The following is a 23608-nucleotide window of genomic DNA, read 5'->3' on the forward strand; positions in this document are numbered from 1 at the left end:
AAGGGAATAATGGTGTCAATTTAAAAAAATTGTAAAATTATACATAAAAAGCAACACATATGCACACACACACACACACACACATATATACACATTTATGCACTGCAATATATGTATAGGCTTAAAAGATAAGGGGGCTTGTCCAGGGGTCAAGTCTTTTACTTTTTTACAGCTAATGCCCTCCGCTTGATCGCAGCCGCAGAAAATTTGGCCACTTTCAGTGTTACTTCTGGGTTTTTATCTCCTAGTAGAATTTTCAGCCGCTGAAGTTCAGATCGACCTGGAAATTTCTGAACGATGGGGGAGATAAACAGTGACCTAATATCCCCGTAAAGGTCGCAGTGTAGCAACACATGTGAAGCCGTTTCCACCTCTTTCAGACCACATGGGCAAACTCGTTCAACATAGGGTTTGCCCTCGTATCTGCCCTTTAGTAAGGCAGATGGCAGTACATCAAATCTGGTAAGGGTAAACGCCCGCCTGTATTTTGCGATTTGTAGATCCAGCAAATATGGTGTTAGATTAAACCCTTTTCCATAATCTTGGATAGCTGGATATTTATCTATCTTGCTCATATGATCCTGAAGCTCTACATCTCCTATTCGCTGGCTCACCATCCTTTTAGCCTTTTCAAAACCTGAGGCTATAAGTTCTTGTGAGGAAAGCCCCAGGCCCTTCAATTTTTCATAAAGTGACAATCTCCATTTAGACTGGAACGGGTCTAATAGAGTCAATGGAGCCACTCCCACTGGGAAAAATATGAGTTTTAGCCAGAGGTGAATCTTCAAGATCCATATCCTGGCATTAATAGAGAGTTGACCTACCTCCAGCCTAATGGCTGCGTTGGAAACGCAGGTAGGTAACCCTAGTAGGGAGCGGTAAAATTTAGTTTGTACAGATTCCAGGGACTTAAGTTTTTGACAATTAAATATCTGGGTGCCATACATCAGTTGTGGGAGTATTTTTGCGACAAAGACCTGGGAGGCAGCAGGAACATATTGACCTCCTTTTCTGTAGAAGAATCTTATGATAGCTCTAGAAGATCTTTGCGCATTTGCAATGGAATTCTTAATCTGATGGCACCAAGATCCCTTCTCGTCAAAGATTATTCCAAGGTATCTAAAAGATGTTACTTGCTCAATAGGTTGGTTATTAATTTTCCATTTATGTCGGAGTTTTCTCTTGGAGAACACCATAATTTTTGATTTAGTGTAATTTATTATTAGGTCTTCAGCTTCGCAATACTCTGTAAGAGCTCGTAAAAGTTTTCTTAGGCCCACACAAGAGAAGGAAATAAGTGCCGCATCATCTGCGTACAAAAGGACTGGAATTGGTATATTATTTAAGTTTGGGGGGTGAGTACTTGCTTCCTCCATCTTTCCGACTAAGGAGTTTATATAGAAATTAAATAGAATAGGGGCAAGAACACAGCCTTGCTTGACACCATGGAAACTTTGGATTTCCTTTGATAGGTTCCCATAACGGTCGCATCTAACACGGATCCGAGTATTTTCATGTAATCTACGGATAAGAAGCAAAAGACGTCTGTCGATGTTTGTGGCATTTAATTTTTCCCAAAGTCTGTGCCGGGGTATCAAATCGAAAGCTGATTTGAAGTCTATAAAGGCTACATAGAGGGAGCCTCCTTTCTTTGAGGTGTATTTCTCCACTAGATGTTGCAATACCAGTCCTTGGTCTAGAGTTGATCTATGTGCCCTGAAACCAGCCTGGGCTTCCTTAAGGATGTGCTCCCGTTCCAGCCAGTCCGCAAACTTTTCACGTAAGTGAGTTGCATAGAGTTTGCTGATGATGCTTAAGAGACTGATTGGTCTGTAATTGGCTGGATCAAGTTTACAGCCTTTCTTGAATATGGGAACGATGATTGCCAATCCCCAGTCCTCTGGTATTATTGCTGTTTGATCTATGCTGGTGAATAGGCTGGCAAGGACTGGGGCCCACCAGTCAATATTGGCTTTAAGAAGCTCAGGAGAGATATTATCTGCTCCCGGGGCTTTTCTGTGTTTGAGTGCCTGAATAAGCCTCCTGACCTCCGCAACCGACACCGGAGGCCACTCGTCACCTGCCTCACACTGTGTTAGTGGCTGTGTCAAAGGCAGAGCTGAATATGAAGATTGGAAAAATGCCTCCCAAGTCCCTGCAGGTATAGTATACTCCACTTCTGAGGAGGTAGATCGCACTCCATTTGCTACCATTCTCCAGAAGGTGGCCGAGTCTCTCTCTCTGGATGCATCTATTAGGCATTTCCATTCTCTTTTCTGTGCCTGGAGTTTTTTGTTTTTGATCAGGATTTTATAATTTCGTTTATCTTCAAACCAGACCGTGGGGAGTTGGGGTAAGTTGGCAGATCTATAATTCTTGTATTTTTTCAGTAAGTTTAGCTTCATGTCCTGACATTCTTGATCAAACCAGGGTTTGGAGTTTTTATATACTGAGGATTGCCTACTTGAGCTGTTCCTTTTTTCCTTCAGGGAATCTTGAAGGAGTGAAATTAACTCCTGAAATAAATTTATTTTTAATTCATGGCTTGAGGAAGTTATAAGGTTATCTCTCTTAATGAGGAATTCCTTTGAACACAGCCTACTTGAAATTTCCTTATGCAGTTCATCTGTCCATCTGATACGAGAATATCTGAGCTCCAAAGCTGTAGGGCTCGAATGTTCGATTTTCTCAGCGCAGGATAAATCCTTTCCCGCAACTACGAGTGCACTTAATGGCAGATGGTCACTGTCTAAGCGCTCCTCCACTTTGCATTCCAAAACTTTGTTTTGAAGATCATACGACACGATTATATAATCAATTGTGGAGGCGCCATTATTAGATATAAATGTAAATTCTCCAACCTTCTCCCCCTCAGTACGGCCATTCAGTATAACCAAGTCCAACTTGTTGACCAAGTGTAATAGGCATAAGCCGGCATAATTGCAGCCTTTATCCTTTGAGGTTCTGGCTGGTATTGAGTGGGCTTCCTCTATAATGGGGGCTGTTTCATGGAAATGGGCATACAAGGCCTCATCAGATTGTCCAGTTCTGGCATTTAGGTCGCCTGCCACCACTACAGAGGCATCAGGAAATTGATTTGATAGTTTGTCAAGATACTGTTCTAACTGAGCCCAGGTATTTCTTATCAATCTTTTCTCTCTTTGTGGGGGTAGGTATACGTTAATCAGCAGCAAGCTGTGGGTTCTCCACTGTACTTGCACAGCTGTGGCCAGATGGTCTAGTGGGTCTAGTTTTTTAAATATGGCCCTTAGCCTTGTTGAGATTAAAGTAACTAACCCACCTTTAACTCGCCCCCCTCTAGTACTTAAAAGACCTGGGAGGGAGAACGCAGAAAAGCCATTTAACTCCACTTCACTTGTGCTCCAGGTCTCCTGGAGAAACACAATGTCATGTCTCTGAATATATTTAGCAAAGGATTGGTCGGAAGTCCTCTTTTGCCAACCTGCAATATTCCAAGTTAGCAGGGCAAGGTTGCACGTTGTCTTGCCAAAAGTTGATCTTAGTCAATTTGCCTTTAAAAGGTTTTTAGGGCCTATCTTTTTATTTATTGGTTGAATTTCGTTCATTTTGGCAATGTCCATAGATGTATTATCGCCCAGATACTCAATGAAATCGATTGAAGGGTGCAACGTGCTAACATTAGTGATCAGTACTCCTTTTTTTGGCGAATCTACCTTAGGGTGTTCTATTTGTCTGATACCAAGTTCATCCTCATCCAGGTATCTCATGCTAGTCCAAGAGCGCGTTGTAGTTGTCATAGGGATGGTTTCCTTCTTAGATGGTAGTTTGTTGCTGTCCCTTACGCACTGTGTTAGATCTGTTGCTATCAGATTTATCTCTGCAGCTGCAGAGATATTGTAAGGGTAGTCTTTCATGGTTGCCATAGGGATGGTTTCCTTCTTAGATGGTAGTTTGTTGTTGTCCCTTGCGCTCTGTGTTAGATCTATTGTTAACAGGTTTATCTCTGCAGTTACAGAGGTATTATAGGAGTAATCTTTCATGGGGTCTGTCTTGGCTTTTTCAGGGAGGTTCTCTTTCTTTAATTGGTCCGTTGCCGGATCTTTCTCTCTTACTTTTTCCTGAACATTCATCTCTGTTAGCTTATTTCTAAGGGTCTCCAATCTTCCCAAGATCTCAGATTGGGCAAGGAAAGGCAACAATCCAAACTGATTTATTAATGCCTTTTCTTCTGGATAGAAGTTATCAGTCCCCTCATTAGGCAGTCTCATCTCCTGTCTTAGTTTCAAGGACCCTTGCTCAGTATGTTCCAGTTTGTCTTTTGAGTGTCCTCTCTCCTCCTTTGCTTTACAAGTAAATCTTGTCTCAGCTGTCGTAAGATCATCAGAAAACAAATTCAAACATGTGCTGTTTTCAAAATATCTTGTTACCGTTATCCTTTTCTTTAACAGCAAATGTCTTGATCTATATATATATTTAGCCAAGTTTTGATCTTTGAAGGAGGCAATCACTCGCAGAGAGTATCCATTGTAGAATATGAAATCTACTGAGATAATGTCATTTAATTTTATTTTCCCTGGCAGCATATCATCTAAAGTATTCACAAAATGCACCGAGCGTTCTTTCTGTGTGAGGAAGCCCTTTGGCTTCGGGTAGTTTAGAAAAGCCAACTTCCTATCTGCCAGTATCAGTTTCCATCCTTTATCCTGGGACAGATCTTGCCCTGCTACTGGCTCATCTTGAGATCTGCCATAATCAATGGTATGGGGTGAGTCTTCTTTAATATTTATGGGTCCTTGAGGTTTCAGCATAGAGCACCCGGGTAGTGATTCCGTTTCCTCACTTGTTTTGTTAGGCAGCAATGGTGTTTCTTTCAAGGACTTCAGCTGGATCTTTTTTCCTGGATCCACACTGTTGTTCTCTCTGCTGCCGTGTGTAGCAGGTTTGTTAGAGTTTGTTTTTGATTTTGTTGGAATCAGCTTATATAGTCTTTTCCAACATACTTTACATGCACGTCGGTTTATGACCGATTTCCTTGTAGTTTTTATGTTCTTACTTTTCTTTTTAGTTTCAGCTTTCTTCTTATGGGATCTCTTACTGATACCTCGCTTCTTTTGATTTACTTGGGTAGGAGATTCAGTTTTGGGGACAGAGACATACAACCCTATGTCCTTTCCTTGGTGTAAATGATTTTCCACTGATGATCCTTGTGTGCACTTGCTGGTTGCTGGTTGCTTTGTATATTCTGACTCTTGAGGGATGGTTGGTGGGTCAGCACCATGAGATTCTGAGCCTTTAGCTTGGAGGGAATAATTTTCCACTAGTGTCAGGAGCAGCCCATTTGTTATTGTTAAATATTTTTTCATAGCTGCCAGATCCAGATTTATAGAGAGCAGCCAGTCCTGAGGATAGCAGTCATTGTTTTCCGTCTGGGAGCCCATAGATGAAGTCTGGGTTTTCTGGGAGTTTCGGGTTTCTTCCTGTAACTCTGAGGATAATATCTCAGCCAGGACTATTTCATGGGCCAGGCTCATTGTATTTCTATTTTGGTTGTTATTCTCCGAGTCCTGTATTCCTCTAGAGAAGGTTGAGTGATCTTGAGCAGCAGAGGAAAAAAGAAGGGCCTCATCCTGCTTCAACTCAATCATCTCAGCCATCTTTTGCTCATTTCCATTTCCATTCTCGTTGTCCCTTGTATGTGAAAAGTATTGCGTGATTTTACTCTGTTTCTCATAACACTCCTGGAACAATGGACTTGTTGCTATCCCCAGGTCCTTACGTTTCTTTCTAGTAAGTACCATTTGTAAATCTTTGTTACCAGTCAGGGGTTATTCTTCCTGTTTCAGAAACTATGTCTCTTAGGAAGTCAAAAACTCCACCCAGCTGTAGACTAAAGTCCAAATTGAGGCAAGATTTGGGGAGGCTGTTTGTAATTTGATAGCTTATAGTTCAGAGCATAACACGGAGTTGGCAATAAATTAGCTGTCACCCGTTTTCCTTATTATCGGACAGACTTGAGGAGAGTGGCGGCGTGGGGAGTAAACCCTCCGGACATTAAGATAACAAGAAGGGCTTTGCTGGGGCTGGATAGGGAAGGAAGGGAGGAAAGCTTGAGAGTTCTTCCGTCGGCTCCCAGTGTCCTTTTACTGATAGAAGCTGATAGAAGCTGGGGGTTTTTTCAAGCTGCGCCTCTTATCAGCCTAATTTGCTGAAGACGCTCTTACTCATTCCGGCAGGACTCGAACGGGGACTTGTTTCAACCCCATTTTACGGTGTTTCCGATCACCCACCTTGAGTTTTTTCTTTCTCAGTGACGGGGTCCCTTCACGGCAGGGGAGTCAGGCCAGACCTCTTTTCCTTCCCCTCTCACTCGTTTCAAGAGATTACTCAGCTCCACAGCACCAAAGTACGGCGGGGGGTGCGGCAAGGCAGCAAGACTAAAGCTCGAGTCCGGTGATAAAACAATAAAACAATAAAAACGCTAATGCTAAGAAAAGCGAAGGCAGTGTTGAGGAGATGACGCAGCCACTAACTCATTACAATTAAAAGATAAGATAAAAGATAAACCCCCAAAGGGTTTGAAAAAACTACTTAAAACTACTTAAAACTATATCTAAAAGCAGACGAGGTTAACTAGGCTGCTACCTTCGTCGCCATCTTGCCCCACCAAAATATCAACGCAATGTGACCAGTTGCATGGAGGTAGCTTGGTTCTGCCAAACAGCATAAATCCTGGCTACTCCCATGCCCCCAGCTACAATTAAAGCCAAGGGGGAAATGCTTGAGTTCATAGACACATGGCACTATTACATGTGCTGCGTGATTCCCGTTTCCCACATTTGTATGTTTAGTGTGGCAGCGGCTGCACTCTGGAACTCCCTGCCTCTTGACATTCTGCAGGTGCCAAAGTCAGGGTCATTTTAATCTCTACTAGTATTTTTAACTTTTGTTTGTATTTAAATGGGATTGTGGGTTTTATTATTTTATTTTACTGTATTCCTGCATTGCAGAGGGTTGGACTAGATGACTTTCGTGGTATCTTCCAACTCAACAATTCTATGATTCTATGTTGTATCTTTTTTGTAAACAGCTTTGAGGTTTTCTTAAAATCAAGCGGCGTTCAAATTTTATGAAATAAAAAACAACAACAATAAAACATTCCACCTGCTTCTAAAAGGCCACAGATAATTCAAGGCCAAAGGCCTGGTTACAATGGAAGTAAGGTAAAGGGACCCCTGACCATTAGGTCCAGTCGTGACCGACTCTGGGGTTGCGGCGCTCATCTCGCTTTATTGGCCGAGGGAGCCGGCGTACAGCTTCCGGGTCATGTGGCCCGCATGACTAAGCCGCTTCTGGCAAACCAGAGCAGCGCATGGAAACGCCGTTTACCTTTCTGCTGGAGCGGGACCTATTTATCTACTTGCACTTTGATGTGCTTTCAAACTGCTAGGTTGGCAGGAGTAGGGACCGAGCAACGGGAGCTCACCCCATCGAGGGGATTCGAAACGCTGACCTACTGATCGGCAAGTCCTAGGCTCTGTGGTTTAACCCACAGCGCCACCCGCTGAATGGAAGTATTCAGTTGTAAATTAGGGGTTAATAAATTCTGGTTGCTTCATGCTTATTTATTTAATTTAATTACACTTAATATATAAATTTAATATACCGGCCTTGTGTTCTCATGCTCTGGAGGGCAGGACACAAACCAATAGCTTGGAACGGTCTCCCTCAAGAGGCTGTGGGCTCTCTTTGGAGGTTTTAAAGGAGAGGTTGGATAGTCACTGATGCTTTAGTTGAGATTTCTGCATTTCAGGGGCTTGGACCAGATGACCCTCAGGGTCCCTAACCCCTGTCTGTCCCCTATCTGACTGTCAAGACCTATCTCAGCCCTAACCGAAACCTATCTACCAGTTTTAACTGCCAGGGTCTAACTTTTAACTCCCCTTCCTCCTGACTGGATGTAACACTACCCAGCTCTGATTAGTTTCAAGATCTACAGGAGGCTGACCCAAGGTCCACACATCACAATATGTGATTGAAGTTTAGACCCTGTAGCAAAGGAAAATATTTGGGAAGCGTATACAACTCATAAAAGAGGTGGATAAGTTTTGTTAATGGGTGAATTTATTTATTTTTAATTTATTAAATTAATATTCCATCCTTCCTCTGAGAGACAGAGAGAGTATAGGGGGTTCCGGTATAGACCAGCAGACACAGAAATGAGTTCAAATATCTAAAAACAATTATGGCATCATAACTATTCTGAAATAATCTGAGGGTGCTCCCACATTGGAATTCATTGTGGTATTGGTTCTTGTCATGCCATGCATGTAAATTTTGCAGTGTTCACACTACACTGCGATTAAAATATAAGCCCACCCACCCACACATCAGATTTCCTCTGCAATGAAACATAGTCCTGGAAATTTCCACGTAATTTCCACAATAATATGTAAAGGAGCCAGAAGTTAACTCTGGGATTGCACACAAGTTCCTTAGGATCTCATATTGCCCACCCCTGCATTAACTATTCAGGGTTTTCCTTTCCAATCAAATTTTCCTCTTGCAAGAGTGCTTTTATATTTAGCAAATGCCACCAGGTGGCACTGTAATACACCATCTCTGAACAAACCTAAAAATTACAGCAAACTTAAATACTACAGATATGAAAACTACAAGATTGTTAATTTTAATTTTTGTATTTTATAATGTTAAGAGTGTTTCACTAAATTACCTTACTTTTTTTCTCTTTATAACCAAAGATTAAATAACAAAACAAGTTATGTGGTATTTCAGATTTTTGGGAGAATGGACCACTTTGTCAGATGTATTAAGTTTTTTCCTTACTTGGCAAACCATATTCGTGGTTACGGACATCAAAATAGTAAAAACAGGCAACAGTGATGCATCAGGTTTCTACGCATAGTCCAAATTATTTGAAGAAGGAAAGTATTGGATCAAAAAAATTCTTGCATAAAGTTATTTCTCAGTACATTTTTCTTATGTACCCAGTGATTTTCTCACTTTATCAGTTTTCCAGTCTTCAGTTCAGTTCCCCACATTTCCATATCAGTTTGCATTTTTTAAAAAAAGAAAGGTCTCATGAAAATTCATCAATATTAAAGATTCCCCCCTTAAAACAAATATGCAAATCATATTTTTCCTAACTATATTTTTTTATGCTGCTTTTGCTAATATTTCCTTTTTATGCATACTTTACTTGGATAGAGAACTTCATTGCAAAATAAGGAGAACTGTGAATTTCAAAGGACTGCTGTGTTTCGGTTCATATCTTGTTTTGAAAAGGGAATTATAATAATAATAATAATAATTTATTATTTGTACCCCGCCCATCTGGCTGGGTTTCCCCAGCCACTCTGGGCGGCTTCCATAAAAACCAGAAATACACTAAAATATCACAGATTAAAAACTTCCCTGAACAGGGCTGCCTTAAGATGTCTTCTGAATGTCAGGTAGTTATTTATCGCTTTGACATCTGATGGGAGGGCGTTCCACAAGGCGGGTGCCACTACCGAGAAGGCCCTCTGCCTTGTTCCCTGTAGCTTTGCTTCTCGTAATGAGGGAACCGCCAGAAGGCCCTCGGCGCTGGACCTCAGCGTCCGGGCAGAACGATGGGGGTGGAGACGCTCCTTCAGGTATACTGGGCCGAGGCCGTTTAGGGCTTTAAAGGTCAACACCAGCACTTTGAATTGTGCTCGGAAACGTACTGGGAGCCAATGTAGGTCTTTCAAGACCGGTGTTATGTGGTCTCGGCGGCTGCCCCCAGTCACCAGTCTAGCTGCCGCATTCTGGATTAGTTGTAGTTTCCGAGTCACTTTCAAAGGTAGCCCCACGTAGAGCGCATTGCAGTAGTCCAAGCGGGAGATAACTAGAGCATGCACCACTCTGGCGAGACAGTCCGCGGGCAGGTAGGGTCTCAGCCTGCGTACCAGGTGGAGTTGGTAGACAGCTGCCCTGGATACAGAATTGACCTGCGCCTCCATGGACAGCTGTGAGTCCAAAATGACTCCCAGGCTGCGCACCTGGTCCTTCAGGGGCACAGTTACCCCATTCAGGACCAGGGAGTCCTCCACACCAGCCCGCCCCCTGTCCCCCAAAAACAGTACTTCTGTCTTGTCAGGATTCAACCTCAATCCATTAGCCGCCATCCATCCTCCAACCGCCTCCAGGCACTCACACAGGACCAATTAAGTTGGTTTGCCTTTAAATGTGAAATGAGTCAAATTTCTCCCACATTCGCTAGTGGCGAGTCAGTCACCCAAGATCACTAATCCAAAATGTTTACTTAATTATAACAATTGAAATAACTCCCTTTGTGGGATCAAACTGTTTTTGAAATACATCAATGAGCCACTAGAACACTTTGCTTTCTCTGATATTGTTGAGCCACAGGAAAAATTAGTTGGGATTGCAGCTAATGGCAAACAGAATCTGAGTCCAGATGGGTCGCAACACACGCTCAGGCACTTTCTGCAAAGCCACTTCCGGCCTGCGCAGGAGGTGGGGTTGCGGGCTTCACACCCACCCCATGAGAGCGGGGGCTGGTTGCAGCCCCCACGAAAGCAGGGGAATCCCGGCCGGGTCTGCCCCCCCAGCCAGCCAATCGGCTGGCTTGGGGGGGCGTGGCCTGCCCTATTTAGGGCCGGCGCAGAGGGGGATCGCCCTCTTTCCGCCGGCTAGCCTCACGTTTTCCCACCCTCCCTCCATTTAGGTAGCCTTTAGGTAGGTTTTTGACTTTGCTATGGACTTTGGTCTGTCGCCGCAAGGGGCATGGTAGGAATTTTTCCCAATTGGCAATTTGTGGCCTTTTGGTTTTTCGCCAACCTCGTAGCAACTCGTCACAACTCTTCGGCATTGGCGGTAGGCATTGGTAAGAAGGGGTTAAGAGGATGTGTGTGGGGGGGGAGGAATGCCATCACCTCCCCCCAGCGAGCGAAGGGTGGTCCGTGAAAGGACTCCGGGGGCGTGGCCCTGTCCGAAGCCTATGGAGGTGTGGGCCAAAGGCACGCCCCAGAGTGGTGACCCGGGGGAGCTCCTAGTCGACGTGCCTCGGCAGGAGACTCCCCCGATATAGTGTTAACCCTTCCCTGTGTCTCCAGCAAATGGGCTGGAGCCGGATAGTCGTTAGGACCAATGCCTAAGCCAATGCCTCTCATTCCTGAATTCAATAAAGTTGTGGCCTAATTCGCCCAATTAACCTTAAATTATGGTGTCTCGTGTCTTTATTTATCCTGGTGCGGGGCGGGAACTCGCCACGCAATGGCTTCCCATTTCTGGAACACTCCTCCGGGAATCTCACTTTAGGCACCAGGCAAAAACATCCCTTTTAAACTAGGCCTTTGCCTTTTAACCATCTATGGCCGTTTTGTGTGGGTGGGATGTTTTAATGTAGTTTTACATATGCAAGTTTGAATCGTTTGCATCATCCTGTGTGGCTGAGACATCGACAAAACTTCCCTATCACTTGAAAATGCAGTATTTTTCAATGGAGGTAACTTATTTGGGTGCAAGTTCTCAAGTGATGGTTTTTTAAATGCAAGTGTTAACCAGCCCTAGAACCAGTAGCGATCAGTGGTGTGGTGCTGGCAAAATGGGGTTGGCTCACATGCCTCTTCGACGCTGAGGGTTGCTCCCGGTTTCTGAGAGGCAGAGCTGTGTATGCACCACACTGGGCTCCTATGCCTTGTTCCACTCTTAGGAACCAGCAGCAAACCTACCACATATAACACTGAAACGAGTAAGAGTTTGACAATTTTTGAGCTGCCTCCAGCTTCCATTCACTTACGAACACCTAAACATTATAATGTACCTTTAAATGAGGAGTCATTTACAGGATCATTGTTTATCTCCCCCCCCCCCCCGTCCCAAGCTGGCAAGGCTCATTGGACAGCAACAAGAAACTGTGTCTTTAGTGTCACCAGTCCAGTCGAGGGATGCTCTGCCAACAGAGATTCAGCAGGCGCCTTCTGTTCTAACCTCTAAATGCCTGTTGAAAACCTTTCTATGCTGCCAGGCTTACACTGGCAATTGAAATATCCCTTTGCAGTATTTGATCTCTGGTTTTCATTTTTTATATGTTTTTATTTTATGGTTTTATGTGTGGTTGTTGTAAAGGGCCCTAATTTTTTTATGAATGGCGGTATATAAATGTATTTATAAGTAAATAAAAGAGATATTCAAGATTGTCTCATCTCTTGCATTCATCTATCTCTCCAAGAGAACTATAACATGAGTTGCAAAGCCTTGCAAAGCCCCAGTTAGTGACTTTCCAGCCAGCCAGCCCCCTCTCCAGATGCATGGCTATAGGTCCTTTCGGGACCGATGTTACTATGAGGCATATTGAGCTTTTTGCCTCTGACAGTAGATTGGGGCAGGTAGTGGAAGGATTCATAGAATCATAGTTGGAAGAGAGCACAAGGGCCATTGAGTCCAACCCCCTGTCAAGCAGGAAACACCATCAGAGCACTCCTGACATATGGTTGTCAAGCCTATGCTTAAAGACCTCCAAAGAAGGAGACTCCACCACACTCCTTGGCAGCAAATTCCACTGTCGAACAGCTCTTACTGTCAGGAAGTTCTTCCTAATGTTTAGGTGGAATCTTCTTTCTTGTAGTTTGGATCCATTGCTCCGTGTCCGCTTCCCTGGAGCAGCAGAAAACAACCTTTCTCCCTCCTCTATGTGACATCCTTTTATATATTTGAAGATGGCTATCATATCACCCCTTAACCTCCTCTTCTCCAGGCTAAACATGCCCAGCTCCCTTAGCCGTTCCTCATAAGGCATCGTTTCCAGGCCTTTGACCATTTTGGTTGCCCTCCTCTGGACACGTTCCAGTTTGTCAGTGTTCTTCTTGAACTGATTCTGCTGCTGCTGTCCCTGATAGTTGCAGCTGCCTGGCTGGCACCGTGTCGGACTGTGGAAGACCACCGGTGGGTCACTTGTCTTTTAAGTGCTGTAGCTGTCATACAGAACCAGCTGCCCAACCACTGGCATTCAGCTAGACCAGCTGATAAGCGGCTTAGCGGCTTAGAAAAAGGGGGGGAAAGCGGGGGGGACTGCAGGAACTCGCAAGACATTTTCGTCTTGCGAAGCAAGCCCATAGGAAATTCGTTTTGCGAAGCACCTCCAAAACGGAAAACCCTTTCGCCTAGCGGGGTTTCCATCTTGCGAGGCATTCGTCTTGCGGGGCACCACTGTACCTCTGAACTGACTGGAGTGACACTTATATATGGCAGCTTTTCCTGATTTTTCCTGTGTTTTAAAAACAACAACCAGTAAGGCAGTAGACTGGATCTGTTGATTTTAACCGAATGTGTATAGGATGTGCTATTTAAAAGTATTAAGTGGGTTTTATCTTTGTAAGCAAACACGTTTGACTGGACTAGCCTTCATAAACTATGAGTTGTGTGCTAATTAAGTCCTTACCCTGTAATGAAAGCTCATTTTTCAATAATATTTAAAGGTTCCATATTTTTAAAGGACTTCAAGAAAGAAAGAAATGATCCATTTAAATGGGATATGACTTTATTCATCACTGCACTGATTTTCATGGAATTTCTCTCTCACACAGAGACAGAAGTTGTATATGCAGGATTTTAGTATTTCCTCCCCGGCTCCAACTTCAATTTGAAAGACTATAAAAGTTTGACCGGGTTCCAGTTGTGCATGGTTTGCTGGCCTCTGCTATGCAGCAGAGGCAAAGCAAGCCACATATTAACAGGCATGCTGTAAATCTTCAAGAGGAGTGTTTCCTTTCTTTGAACAGAACTGAGTTGTAGTTTCAAATTCAGGAAGTCTCCAGAAAAGAGACCTATTTAATGTTGCATAGAAACCAGTGACTCTTGCATGTGAACAGTGTGCAATTTGCTCATCTTTCTTCATAACAAGCTAGCATCAGCTAGGTGGATGCTTACTAGGCTCGGAAGGCACGGCTGGTATGGAGCTGGATTGAGTTTTTGTGCCTCATCTGCCATGTCTTGTGATGAACTGGATTCATCCCACCCCGTCTTTTTCATTAGGCTCCAAAATCTGACTTTCCCCCCGGAAGACCCTTTGAAAACACACAGCACTTACCTTAATGAAAAGAAATACACAGCTTGCTTGAGAAACCAGCCATATTTAAGTTTTAAATTAGTTTGCTTTGTTTTTTTAAAAAAGTGCAGTATTGAAAGAAACGAGGAGCAATCCAACCAAACCTAAGCATTACCAGTTTGTAAAATATGCACAGTGCTTATCTTTAAGCTGATTGTGAACTTGTGAATAGATTACGTTTGAAATATGTGCTACAATACATAATCTTAAACTGGTTTAAACCTTCAGGTAGGTAGCCGTGTTGGTCTGAAGCAGTCGAAATATGTATAAAAAATAAAAAAATTGTCCAGTAGCACCTTAGAGACCAACTAAGTTTGTTCTTGGTATGGTACTGAAAACTATGGAGAGACATGGTCTGAATAGAGATATTGGATTCCTGTCTCATTACATAATCTAATCATCTGCATACTATCCCTTGCTTTTTCCTGTAGGTCTAATTGCAGTCGTTAACAGTCGTTAACAGGTTTACCATACCCATCTCATACTACCCTCCTTAAAAAAACCCATCCCATCCTCCCACTATATATAAGGGTCTGGTGACTTCTGTTTCAGTGTATCTGAGGAAGTGTGCCTGCACACAAAAGCTTATACCAAGAACAAACTTAGTTGGTCTCTAAGGTGCTACTGGTTTAAACCTGGGGAAAAGAGTGTTCTGGGGGACTAGTGGGGCAGGAACAGAAGAGGGGCACTTACTGGGGATCCTAAAACCATTCATATTGGTCCTATGGCCTGGCAGCCCAGCAAAAAAATGTAATGTCACAGTAGAAGTCAATGAGGACGGTGCAATCTTCAAAAAGTGGGTCCACACTCACCTGAGATCGTCACCCAAACTGCTCTGGCTGTTTGTTTTCGGTGATTTTGTCTGCTGCATCAGGTGGACAAATGCCATTCTATATGCTTTATCAGAATCAAACTTCTCCGAGAACATAGTAATTGAATCAAGTTCAAGCACAGATTGCCATGACCTAGTAGTATAGAATTTTGGCTATATTCCTCATAAAGCTTGGTTTCCAGGCCCTTGATCATATTTGTTGCCCTCTTCTGCACACATTCCAGCTTATCAATATTCATCTTAAATTGTAGTGCCCAGAACTGGACACAGTATTACAGGCAAAGTCTGTTCAAGGCAAAATAGAGCAGGATTACTACTTCCCTTGATTTGGACACTATACTTCTGTTGATGCAACCTAGAATAGTATTCACTTTTTTTCCGCTACTGCTTTTGTTGTCTCATGCTCAGTTTGTGGTTTACTGAGATCCCTAGATCCTTTTCACATGTACTACTGGCAAACCAGATGTCCCCCATCTTATATTTGTGCGGCTGGTTCTTCCTGCCTAAGGGCAGAATTGTACATTTATCTCTTGAAATTCATTCTGTTAGTTTGTGCCCAGCTCTCCAATCTGTTAAGGGCATCTTGAATCCCAATTCTGTCTTCTGTGGTATTAACTACCCCTCCCAGTTTGGTGTCATCTGCAAATTTGCTGAGCATCGCCTCAATTCCTTTGTCCAAGTCATTTATAAAGATGTTGAACAACAAGAGGCCCAGGACAGAACCCTGCTGCTCCCCACTTGCCACTCTTTTGCAGAACGACGAGGAACCATTAATGAGCACTCTCTGGGTTTGGTCAGTCAACCAGTTACAAATCCACCTAACATTTGTTCAACCCACATTTTACCAGCTTCTCCCCAAAATATCATGGGAGACTTGATACCCTACACCCATAGCATTCCCCAGATCCACCAAGCTTATAAGTATGTCAAAAAAGGAAATGAGTTTCATCTGACGTGACCTGTTATTCAGAAACCCATGTTGTGATTTCGCATCCTTTTCTAAGTGTTCACTGTTTAATCATCTATTCTAGGACCTTTCTTGGTATTGACATTAAGCTGACTATAGTCAGCAGTAGGAGTAGGAGGAGTTATTATTATTAAAATTTATATATGTGCAGAGTCTTCTCCCCCCTCCACTTTGAAGATGAGGACAACACTTGCCTGCCTCCTGTTCTTCAAGAATTATCAAAAATTATGGACATAGGCTCTGAGATTACATCCGCAAGCTCTTTTATTACCTTTGGGTGCAGCTCATCAGGCCCTGGAGATATGAATTCATTTAAAGTAGCCAGATGTTCCCTTACCACCTCTCTTCCTATTTTGGGTTTCAGGTCGCTCCTTGCATCATTTATTATGTTATCTGGTTGGGCATTGCTTTCCTTTTGGAAGGAAGTGTTTAGCAGTTCCACCTTCTCTCTGTCACTCAATAGTATTTGTCCATCTTCTCCACACAGAGGACCTAATACTTGCTGGTTTCTCTTGTTTTGAACATAGCCAAAGAAACCTTTTAAATTATGTTTAACCTCTCTTACAAGCTTGAGTTCATTTTTAGCTTTGGCCCGCCTGACCTTTTCTCTGCAACTGTTGGCTACTCGTGTGTACTCTTCCATCATGATTTCTCCTTTCTTCCATTTCTTATACATATGTGCCCTCCTTACATCTTAGTCCATCTGTAAGCTCCTTATACAGCAACACTGGTTTCTTTAGGTGCCTACCACTTTTCTTTCTTGCTGGAATTGTCTGCATTTGTGCCTTCAATATCTCACCTTTAAGAAACTCCCATCCATCTTCGACCCCCTTCTCTTTGAGTATTTCTGACCATGGGACTTCACCCTATAGTTCCTTAAGCTTTTTGAAATCAGCCTCCTCAAAGTCCAGGGTGCATGTCTGACTACACTCAATTTTCCCTTGCCTGTGTATAGTGAAACTCAAGAAGACACGATCACTTTCTCCCAAGGTTCTGTCTACGTTTAGCTTATCAGTCAGTTCCTTCCTGTTGGTGAGGACCAGGTCCAAGAGAGATAACCCCTTTGTTGCTTCTTTCAAATTCTGGGAAATCGTTAGCAAGGCAACTGAGGAATTTGTTGGACCTTACATTCTTGGCTGAGTTTGAGATCCAACAGATATCAAGATAGTTGAAGTCTCCTATTACTACAATATCTCCTCCTCCTCCCTTCCTGTTTGATCAATTCCATTTGAGCAGCTTGTATTCCTCTGTTTCTACATTCCAGTCCTGAGTCTCATCCCACTAGGTTTCAGTAGTGTCTTCTGGGTCATATTTACCATTCAGTATTAAGAGCTCAAGTTCTTCTTGCTTGTTTCCCATACTCTCTGCATTTGTGTAGAGACAATACAAACCATGAGTCATTCCTCTGCACACTGCTCCCTCCTCCATAGGGAGTCACCTGCCACCACCACATGTCTCTTTTCCTTCTCTGGGAAGCAGCAGAAATCACACTGAACCATCAGCTGCCACCTTGGTGTGTTCTGAGGTCTGCAACTGCTGTACTTGCTCCTCTGGCTGAGAACTGGTGTCCAAGGTGAGGGCTTGGAATCAATTTTGTAGCTCCAGAGACACTCCTGACAGTCCAGCTTTTTTGTCCTATTCCCCCAGGGGTTTATCGCTAGTATTAACCCACCATCAACACGCCAGAGGGAGAAAGTATGTAGAAGCCCTTCAGTGCAGTGAAAGTGGTGGACATCAACTAAACAGTCCAGAATTCTGCATTTTAGATTAGGCTTAAAGCGTAGGATATAGTCTTGTTCTAATACATATAATAAGAGTAACATACTTGGTGATGTCTCCCAACCTGATAGGTACGAAAAGGCTAGTTTCAAACCCATTGCATTTTGTAAACCAATACCCAAGTTATACTGAAATAACAGAAACCCAAATTTAACTACTTCGTACAACCATTTCATTTGACTTCAAAAGGCCATATTATTTGACTGTGAGGCTGAATTATATTCTTCATTTTTAGCAGACGCCTTATGTATGACATGAACTATTTATAATGCCTGCTTACTCCAAGTGAGCTTTTTCTATACCTTTTTTTTTTTTTTACTTCAATTTGAAGTGAAAGATACAATATAGAATTCCAATGCCTTTGCATTACATGTGTTTTTAAACATTGCTACATTCCAAAATAGGACTTGACAAACAGTTTTGGAATAGTTCTGCTACTTTACATTCTTGCTCCTTAGCCTTTGTTTTCTTTTTTCTTTTTCTTTTTTTGGTATAAAGGTTAATACATTGGGTTAAATGACATGTTTAAAATATGAAAATATGTTTCCTGTAGTTAGCAGTTCTTTTTTGTCACTATTTTACTCCCTGTGTGTGTGTTTGTGTGAAAAACTATCAAAGAAACAGAACTTTCCTGCTGAAAGTAAGAAAAATCAATGATTTTGGAACAAATGTTGGTATGTCTTAGCTGCTTTCTCCTCCAAATCCTGGTTTCAGTGCTTCAGAAAGATCCATTCAAATGGATGATTAAAAAAATAATAAAGAAAGATTTATGAAGTATGATCTGGGAGTGATAAATGACATTATATAAGGGAATGTTGGGAATTTTTCTACTCCAGGACGGTGTCATATAAGTAAAAAACAAGACCCTGATGTCACAGCCCAAAGCAAGTGTCCACACACATCAGGAATCACAAGCATACATCAGATGTACATCTGAATGCACCCATTTGTCTGCATTTTATCGCTTCCACTGGGATTTACATCTCCATTCACTTCCAAACGTAGACGGAAGACACATTTCAATGTGCATTCCATTGAAAGTAATCAAGACTCCCACAGCAAATCTGGTTCATGCTGATGGCTCCTGATACATGCAGAGGACTGCTTTTGCTAGTGGATCATATTCATTAGATTGAGTGACAAGTGTATAATCTCCACCAGATCTTTGGCATTTGCAGTGAAATTGCAGTACACTATATTGCTGGGGGTGATAATTCCTATGGAAGCAAAGGGGGAAAGTGCTCAATACATTGCACATACTAGACTGTGGTTGGCTTAAGAAGAAAATGACGTAAGAAGAAAGCATCTGCAACTTCTGGGATGGGTTTCTCACATCCAGAGAGTTCTCGTCGGCAGTCTTCATCTTAAGGAAAGGTTGTGTTTTCAGTTGGACAATGTGTACTATGACAACATGGGACGGGACTGTCACCGGATTCACCCTGTTCAGTTGTTACTCCTAGAGAAAAAAAGACATTTTATTAGAACATCTGACAACCAAGTAGGAATCACTCTTGATTCTTCTATTGACTAGAAGGATTATTTTCCTAAGTGATAATTTTGATTACAGTGTGTGCAGGCAGACATAACATCCTACAGACCTGAATGCTGTCTAGACAAGCATCTAAGAAGAAATATTATGGTGGCCCAGGAAGAAAAGTAAAAAATGATTATGGTCACAGTCTTACTTGGAATTAATGGGATGTAAGAGTATGGGACGCGGGTGGCGCTGTGGGTTAAACCACAGAGCCTAGGACTTGCCGATTGGAAGGTCGGTGGTTCGAATCCCTGCGATGGGGTGAGCTCCTGTTGCTCGGCCCCTGCTCCTGCCCACCTAGCAGTTCGAAAGCACGTCAAAGTGCAAGTAGATAAATAGGTACCGCTCCAGCGGGAAGGTAAACAGCGTTTCCATGTGCTGCTCTGGTTCACCAGAAGCGGCTTAGTCATGCTGGCCACATGACCCGGAAGCTGTACGCCGGTTCCTTCAGCTAATAAAGCGAGATGAGCGCTGCAACCCCAGAGTCAGTCACGACTGGACCTAATGGTCAGGGGTCCCTTTACCCTTACTTTTAAGAGTATTTTAAGAAGCACGAGCTGCTGCAGAAAACAGCAACCACATGTTGAGTTCCCCCCTTCCCTGCTTTGTAATGTTTACTGCAATTTATCCCATGTCTGATTCTTCTATTGATTAGAAGGATTATTCTTCCCATGTGATCAGCCTCTCTGTAACTGAGAAGTAGTCAATGCAACACCATTTTTTTAAATACATCCAGGAAACTACAGAGTGGTTACCTTATGGTGTCTTCTGGGAGAACTGGTGGAAAGCATTGTCAAATATAAAAATACCAAGCATATAGAAGAAGTCTTGCTGAAGCAGAACCAGCATGGCTTCTGCAAGAATAAATCCTGCTTCACCAACCTATTAGTTCCCTGGCAGGGCTAAGAAGTGCATAGATGGAGGTGACCCAGTTGAAACTACACACTTAGATTTTCAAAAATCTTTTAACGAAGTACCTTACCAGAGATTCTTGAATAAACTTAGCAGTCATAGACTAAGATGAAAGGAACTGGGTAAATAGCAGGAAGCAGAGAGTAGGCATACATGGACAGGGAATTAAGAAGTGGAGTCCCCCCAGGCAGCAATATTGGGACATGTGTTTTTTAACTGGTTCATAAATGATCTAGAGCAGTGGTTCCCAATTAGGGGTCCAGGTACCATTTTCAAAAGTAGGGGATCCATGGCTCAGCTTTTGAAAAATAGGGGGTCCTCAGTAATTGGGAACCACTGATCTAGAGTTAAGAGTGAGGAGTGAGGTAGCTAAGTTTGATGATGATATCAATTTGTTCTGGATGTTTAACAGAAAAAGAGATTGCAAAGAGCTCCAAAGTGAGTGAATGGATAATAAAATGGTAAGTGCAATTCAATGTAAACAAGTGTAAAGTGGTATCACGTTGGGGGTCAAACACATTGTTAACATAAATTATTCTCTTAATCTCATGTATATGCTCTTGGGGTCTAAACTGCCATTGAATGACCAATAATGAGACCTCGGGGTCATAGTGGATATCTCCAAGAAGATGTCAACCCAGTTTGCAGTAGCTGCTTAAATAAAGGTGAATTCCATACTAGGGATCATTGAGGATTTAAATATTAATTTAGTTATTTCACAATATTTATATATCACTTGATTGCAAACAAAAACCTCAAAGAAGTTTAATGAGAAATAAATCTGGCACTATCATAATACAATGCTAGAAATCTATGGTACAACAACACTTAGAATACTGTCTACAGTTCTGGTTGTCTCACCCCCAAAAGGATATTGTGGAGTTGGAAAATGTTTCGAAAATAGAATGCAGCAGCTACCCTATGAGCAAAGGTTTCAACATTTTTTCGGGGGGGGGGGGTAGTTTAGAGATAAGGTAGGAGGAGATTAGAGAGAGGTACGTGAAGTTATGTATAGTGTGAAGAAAATGGATGGAGAGACATTTTCCCTCCCTATCTCCTAACACTAGAACTTATATACATCCAGTGAAGATGAATGTTGGAAGATTCAGGACAGACAAAGCACTTCAACACATCTTCTATCCTGCTATATTGGGCAACATGCCAAATTGGGCAATGATATCTTGGGAGGACCCATAGAGAATAGGCAGGCAGACAAACCACATTCCACAATACATACTAGATGCATACAGGGAACGAACACATTCTGCAAATATGTACTATAGGGTTGCATGAACTGGGAAAGTGGGATTGGTCACAACTCCTCACTGCATGCACATGTGGTCGCAAGCATGCACTTACTATCTTCTAGGCACACTGAGCCTCTTGCTCCAGTTGGAGGAGCAGAAGAATGAGCTGCAGCTGCCTGACCACCGCTGTGTCACCTTTTATTTTGTTTTAAGTGCAGCAGCTGCCACACAGAACCAGCTGCCTGGCCTGCGACTTCATGGCCACTGACATTCAGGCAATGACTTCCTCACAGACCAAGGCTTGGTGCATGACACTGTTTTGCTGACTCTAGCTTGCTTTCCCCTGTGGCAGAAGTATTCAGTACACCTTTGCCACCACTGCAAGAGGGCAAGGTGGAACTCTGTATGCAATGTTAGAAACATAAATAAAAGCTTTGGCAGGACATAATCTTAACGGCAATAATCAACCATACCAAGCGAGAGTAAGGGCTTGCCATTACTTCAGCAGCAGCTAGATCTAGGAGTCTTGGTTGACCACAAACTTGACATGAGCCAACAGTGTGACGCGGCAGCTAAAAAAGCCAATGCAATTCTGGGCTGCATCAATAGGAGTATAGCATCTAGATCAAGGGAAGTAATAGTGCCACTGTATTCTGCTCTGGTCAGACCTCACCTGGAGTACTGTGTCCAGGTCTGGGCACCACAGTTCAAGAAGGACACTGACAAACTGGAACGTGTCCAGAGGAGGGCAACCAAAATGGTCAAAGGCCTGGAAACAATGCCTTATGAAGAACGGCTAAGGGAGCTGGGCATGTTTAGCCTGGAGAAGAGGAGGTTAAGGGGTGATATGATAGCCATGTTCAAATATATAAAAGGATGTCACATAGAGGAGGGAGAAAGGTTGTTTTCTGCTGCTCCAGAGAAGCGGACACGGAGCAATGGTTCCAAACTACAAGAAAAAAGATTCCACCTAAACATTAGGAAGAACTTCCTGACAGTAAGAGCTGTTCGACAGTGGAATTTGCTGCCAAGCAGTGTGGTGGAGTCTCCTTCTTTGGAGGTCTTTAAGCAGAGGCTTGACAACCATATGTCAGGAGTGCTCTGATGGTGTTTCCTGCTTGGCAGGGGGTTGGACTCGATGGCCCTTGTGGTCTCTTCCAACTCTATGATTCTATGATTCTATGATTCTAGAGTTGCACTGCCTAAGCTCTGCTAAACATATTGTTGCCATTACTCCTAAATATTTAAAGCATGCTCCCTGTAGACCTGTGGCCATAAGTGCCACAAGACATCTGCCATAGTAGATTAAGGTATGCAAGAAAGGATTTTGCATAGTTTACCTCTAAACCAGCAACCTCCTGAAATTTAGTAAGTTCCACTTTCAGTTCCGAAATCCCTGCCTCTGAATCTGATATCATTATCAAGGTATCATCAGCAAAAAAACTTATGGCCTGTTTTTCATTGCTGATCTTAATTCCTTTAATGTCATAACTGGCGCTTATCTTATATGCTAATGCCTCAGCCACAATTGTAAAGAGGAAGGGCGAAGGAGACAATCCTGCTTCATCACCCTCCTCACTGCAACCACAAGTCCAGCACCTGGACCCTAATTGCAGTGACCAAATGAGAACACATTGTTTTACTAGATCTAAAAACCTCTGACCAAGTCACAATTTTTCTAGCAGTTTAAGAAAAAAGGGCCATTCAAGACTATCAAAGGCCTTGTGGATAACCAATAAGACTCCTGTCCCAGGCCTCAGACAAGCTCTGCACAGGCCTGACCCTGTTTGTTGTTGTCGTTTAGTTGTATCCGACTGTTCATGACAATGCCTGCCTTTCTAAGCACCTATGATCTAGGAGGACCTCCCATGCTCAAGTGTCTCTTGGCTCAAATCCTGATGGACGTGCAGAATCTTAATTGTCCCTGACAATTAAGATTCTGCATGCTGCTCAAGGTCTGCACACCTCTCTCACTGCATAGCAATAAAAATGAACTATAAATGTTTTTGGTTGAGAGCAGGTGAGAAAGCTGGAAGTACTCAGTTCAGAACTGTCACTGACTGGGGCCACTGTTTTAGTGGGCTTTGACACCTTCCCTGGGCCTTCTGCCATCACGAACCTTTCTTCTTCCTCCAAGAAGTCTGAAGAGAGCAAAGGATTCATGCATCCATCTTGGTTTACAGCCAAGCCATGTTGCAACCAGTCTCTTTGTTTAGCATCTCTTTGTGTGACCAAATAATATAGG

At 42.9% G+C, this 23608-nt stretch overlaps 1 protein-coding gene across 1 annotated transcript in view; it reads right to left on the minus strand.

Annotated features, from left to right (window-relative positions):
• Window positions 1-13507: 13507 nt before the first annotated feature.
• The window catches only part of ATOH8 (atonal bHLH transcription factor 8), a 37390-nt gene continuing 27289 nt past the window's right edge, over window positions 13508-23608 (minus strand). The window contains exon 3 of the mRNA XM_081861049.1: window positions 13508-19126. Coding sequence (XP_081717175.1) covers window positions 19121-19126 — 6 coding nt within the window. The 3' untranslated portion in view covers window positions 13508-19120. The remainder of the gene's footprint in view (window positions 19127-23608) is intronic.

The sequence above is a fragment of the Podarcis erhardii genome (genome assembly GCF_964252035.2).
Source record: "Podarcis erhardii genome assembly, chromosome: 5".
NCBI classification, from domain to species: Eukaryota; Metazoa; Chordata; class Lepidosauria; order Squamata; family Lacertidae; genus Podarcis; species Podarcis erhardii.